The sequence below is a fragment of the Sparus aurata genome, chromosome 24 (genome assembly GCF_900880675.1).
Source record: "Sparus aurata chromosome 24, fSpaAur1.1, whole genome shotgun sequence".
Classification (NCBI taxonomy): Eukaryota; Metazoa; Chordata; class Actinopteri; order Spariformes; family Sparidae; genus Sparus; species Sparus aurata.
The window spans coordinates 20,828,589-20,833,026 of NC_044210.1; the positions used below are offsets into that span (position 1 = coordinate 20,828,589).

At 47.4% G+C, this 4,438-nt stretch overlaps 1 protein-coding gene across 1 annotated transcript; it reads left to right on the top strand.

The window, feature by feature from the left end:
* The first annotated feature begins 262 nt into the window (after nt 1-262).
* LOC115576672 (cyclin-dependent kinase 5 activator 1-like) lies at nt 263-4,142 on the top strand. The gene is made up of 3 exons (XM_030409259.1): nt 263-962; nt 1,684-1,821; nt 2,768-4,142. Exons 1-3 carry the CDS (start codon nt 537-539, stop codon nt 3,209-3,211), a joined length of 1,008 nt encoding a protein of 335 aa, XP_030265119.1. The 5' UTR covers nt 263-536; the 3' UTR covers nt 3,212-4,142.
* The last annotated feature ends 296 nt before the right edge of the window (nt 4,143-4,438 follow it).

Consider the following 4,438-nt stretch of genomic DNA (forward strand, 5'->3'; position numbering starts at 1 on the left):
GACTTTCGTCTGTCATCTCGAGTGGAATCAGAAAGAAGTGAGCTGTTAGCATAACACACCGAAGAGGGAGGTGCACTGGGGGTAATGTAGGCAGCAGGGTTTAAAAGGGATGATGGACTAAAAAGTGTTTTGTATGTTGTAGGTGTGAACAGATGAATCATCACACCTAACCCCAGCAGCAACAACAATAATGATTTTAATCTTCTCCACTGCAGCTTTAAAGTTTCAGTACCATGGACAGAGTCTCTGCTGGAGCCCCGCCCCCCAGACTGCGTCACAGAGACAGACAGACAGGTGGAGACAGAGACAGGTGGAGACAGAGAGGGGGACACACTGATCCATCAGGACTACAGACAGGTTGGAGGACGGAGGCTGCAGCAGTGATGGAGCTGCAAGCACGTTTTTATTTCTAACGTTTGAACGGTCGGACCGGACAGACAGACAGACAGATTAGAGACAGACAGACAGACAGACAGACAGAAAACTGCTCCTTCGCTGCTGCAGAGAGGCTCGCGCCGGTCCGTCCGCTTGTCGTCATGGGAACGGTGCTGTCTCTGTCTCCGGGCTCGCGGAAGGCTGCGGCTCGCGGGCCGGAGAAGCTCGGGGAGCTCACGGTGCAGAAGCCGTTGGAGGCTCGTGAGGAGGAAGAGGAGAAGGACGAGACGAAGAAGAAGAAGAAGAAGAAGAGGCACCCGATGCTGCTGCACGCGCTCAGCTGGAAGAAACGTCTCGTTGCCGCACGAGCGAAGAGGAAGGGCGGGAAGAAGGTGAAGCCAGCGGTGTCCGAGGCCGGGCACGTGCAGCGGGAGCAGGCGGTCACCGACAGCCGCCACAGAGCGCTGAAGGGCGGACACAGACACGGACCTATCCCGGTTCCCGTCCCCACCGTGCCGCACCAGAACCAGAATGAGACCCGAGGAAGGCCGGACCTGATTATCTCACCACGGAGGGTGGTGGTGCAGGTCGGTGTGGTTTGATGGAAAGGATCAAAGAGAGAAATCAGCTGTGAGATGTTTTTCAAGAATCCTAAATAATTTAACTCAAATAATAAAAACAAAAACATTTGACAGTTTTAAACTAAAGTCGTTTAAAGAGACTGTGTCACATTTACAAAATTAACAAGCTCAGAAAGCAAACTTTGAGCTGTTCTCAGAGGACAACAAGGTCCCAGAGAGGTGGCAGGGTCCGCCACATTTAACAAAGTAAAGCATTATAAATTATGTTGTCCTTTAAGGTCAGTTTGTTTATTCAGTCATGGAAACTAACACAGTTTGATTATTGATTTAGTTTGAAGATCTGTCTCTTATAAAACTACAGACTGTTCCTTTAATGACAAACATGATGTCACAGTTCATTTGGATGTTTCTGATACAAACACAAACATCAGAGAGAAAATTCACACGTGATGTTGATACAATATTATTGACTTAAATTTTCTTTCCTTCAACATTCACTCATAACTTTAAACGCAATGAAACAAAACATCAACATTTTCAAATTTGTCATGTCTGTGATGCAGTCAGTGATTTATACGTTCAGCAGGTTTATGACAACAGCAATGACGATGATGATGATGGTGTACATTTGTGTCAGTTATGGATGTAAGTTGACTGTGTTGTGTCCTTCCTCCTCGTCCCCTGCTCACTTGTCTCCTCTCCTCCCTCCTTGTCCCCTCTTTTCTAGGCGTCCACAGGTGAGCTTCTGCGTTGTCTTTCAGACTTCCTGATTCGTCGTTGTGTCAAACTGAAGGAGCTGTCGTCCAATCAGATCATCCTGTGGTTCAGAAATGTCGACCGAGCGCTGCTGGTTCAGGGCTGGCAGGTCAGTATGTGTGTGTGTGTGTGTGTGTGTGTATGTTTGTATCTGCAGGACCAGAGCTTAAAGGGATAGTTTGGGTTTTTTGAAGTGGGGTCATATTAAGTACACATCTATCGTTGATCTGTTCCCTACCGTAATCACCGATCAGCGCAGCTTCAGTTTGGAGAAGTAGAGAGCCGCTCCAGCCCAGAAGCTCAGCTTTGTACTGCAGTGAACGGGGTTCAGCAAAAAGGCAAAATTAACCACCTAAAACAAGGCTCACGTACAAAAATCTATATAAGTTCAAGTGTACGTTGTATAGGTAAAATTCATACCGCTTTACATCGCTGTCAGATCGTGCTTTCTTTTGGCACTACATTTACGCACTAGCGTAACTGGGCAACAGCTGATCTGCGAGCGGCGGAATATGAGTTGCTGGACGAGAGGGTAACTTTCGTTAAAAACGAAACTTAACTCTCCGTATCCTTCCGCATTAGCGCTCATGCGTAGGGATACAGGGGTTCTGCGGTTGAGAAAATGTAGTGCCAAAAGAAAGCGCGATCTGACGGCGATGTAAAGCGGTATGAATTTTACCTATACAACGTACACTTGAACTTGATTTTTGTACACGAGCCTTGTTTTAGGTGGTTAATTTGCCTTTTCGCTGGACCCCGTTCACTGCAGTACAAAGCTGAGCGTCTGGGCTGGAGCGGCTCTCTGCTGCTCCAAACTGAGGCTGCACTGATCGGTGATTACGGTAGGGAACAGATCGACTACAGATATGTACTTTATATGACCTCACTTCAAAAAACCTGAACTATCCCTTTAATCAGTCCAGCCAGTCTGGTATTTTGTGTATCAGTAGTATTAGTACTTATTACTCAACCCTGCAGTGCTAATAGTCTTCTCACTGTAGTATTAATACTCTTCTCTCTGGAGTGCTAATACTCTGTGTCCTGTGTCTTTGCAGGACCAGTGCTTCATCAGTCCAGCCAGTCTGGTCTTTGTGTACCTGCTGTGTCGCGATGCCGTGGACGAGGACATGTCTTCGGAGCACGAACTCCATGCCACCTTCCTCACCTGTCTCTACCTGGGCTACTCGTACCTCGGCAACGAGATCTCGTACCCCCTCAAACCCTTCCTGGTGGAGTCCAGCCGTGATGCATTCTGGGAACGAGCACTGGAGATGATCGAGCGCCTGAGCAGCGACATGCTACGGATCAATGCTGACCCTCACTTCTTCACCGAGGTGTTTCAGGACCTGAAGAACGAGAGTGGAGCCAGGAAGAGGGAGGAGAGTGAGAGGGAGAAAGAGAGGGAGACAGGGGAGGAAGAGAGACAGAAACTGAAGGAGAAGAAAGATGAGGAGAAAGAAAACAGTGGAGGAAACCGTATGGAGGACCTGGATCGTTAAGTGAGACTGAGACTGAAACCAATAAAAAAGAGAGAGGAGAACATAGTATTTGTTAATGAAGCTCACCTAGCAGCCGCCGACCCTCTGAGGTCTGAATGTAAATGGTGACCTTTGACCTCCTGCTGAACACAGACTGAAACACGGACACTCGCTAACTTTACCTGCATGCTTTCAATCAAACCAACAGTGTTTTTGATTGTACTATTGTTACCATGGCAACCTCACATAACATCCCAGCCTTAGTCTGTTTAATTGCTGAGAAAAGTATTAGTTGTACTACGTCCCAGTACTTACTGCACTACTTCTGTAGAAGTGTTTGTAGTATCTATACTGTGGCCCAGTAAGTACTTGTTGTAGTGAAACACATGGGGGTCGACTTGTCAGAATGATGCCAGCATGATTCACTGGCTGTTTGGACCCACAATTCTTTGCACAGCAGGAGATCTGTCACATGACTGAGCTGCTGAGAGATGAATGCTGATTGGCTGCGTTCAGACTGCACATGCGTTCTTTTTTTTCATGATAAGACCAGAGCTGACGGTGTGATGTCATACTGCATGACGGTGTGATGTCATACTGCATGAAACAAGTGGTAGTAAAAGAAACGTGTGTAGCCTTCTTATGGCAGTAGGGCTACGGTGGAATGTGAGGAATGTAGTGCAGCAGCTGCAAGTTTATGACAGATTTAAACATTTGATCAGAGCAGCTATCATGAAACGCAAGGTCATGTGAACTGATCAGCTGACGTGACTATGATGTTTTGTTGTCTGGAGGCTCGGAAGCAAAATCTGTCAGCTGAACCAAAGCTGCTGAATGGTTTCTATCAGAGTAACCCGCCGACATAAACCAAACCTCAGAGTCACCTGACAGCCTGTCGCCTCTTATTTACTGAGATGTTACTTTCGCCTGATGTATTATACGGTCCTCTACTGTTCTGCCTTCTTCTGTTGTCTTACTTTCCTCTATTGTGTTAGTAGCCCTTTTTACACAGCGTCTCCGCACTCTCTCCGGAGCAGTGGTGTGCCAATTCTCCGCCGATGGTGATTCACACAGCACAAAGCATCTCCGCCGTACCGCCGTGTGATTCACACAGAGAGCCGGCACTGTACACACCATGTTGATGATGTCGGTGTTTCCCAGGTGCCCCGCATGTCAATCTAAACCCACGGACACTTTACAATCACATGGATGCTGTTAAAATGTGTAGTGATTGAGATCCTGACCCAC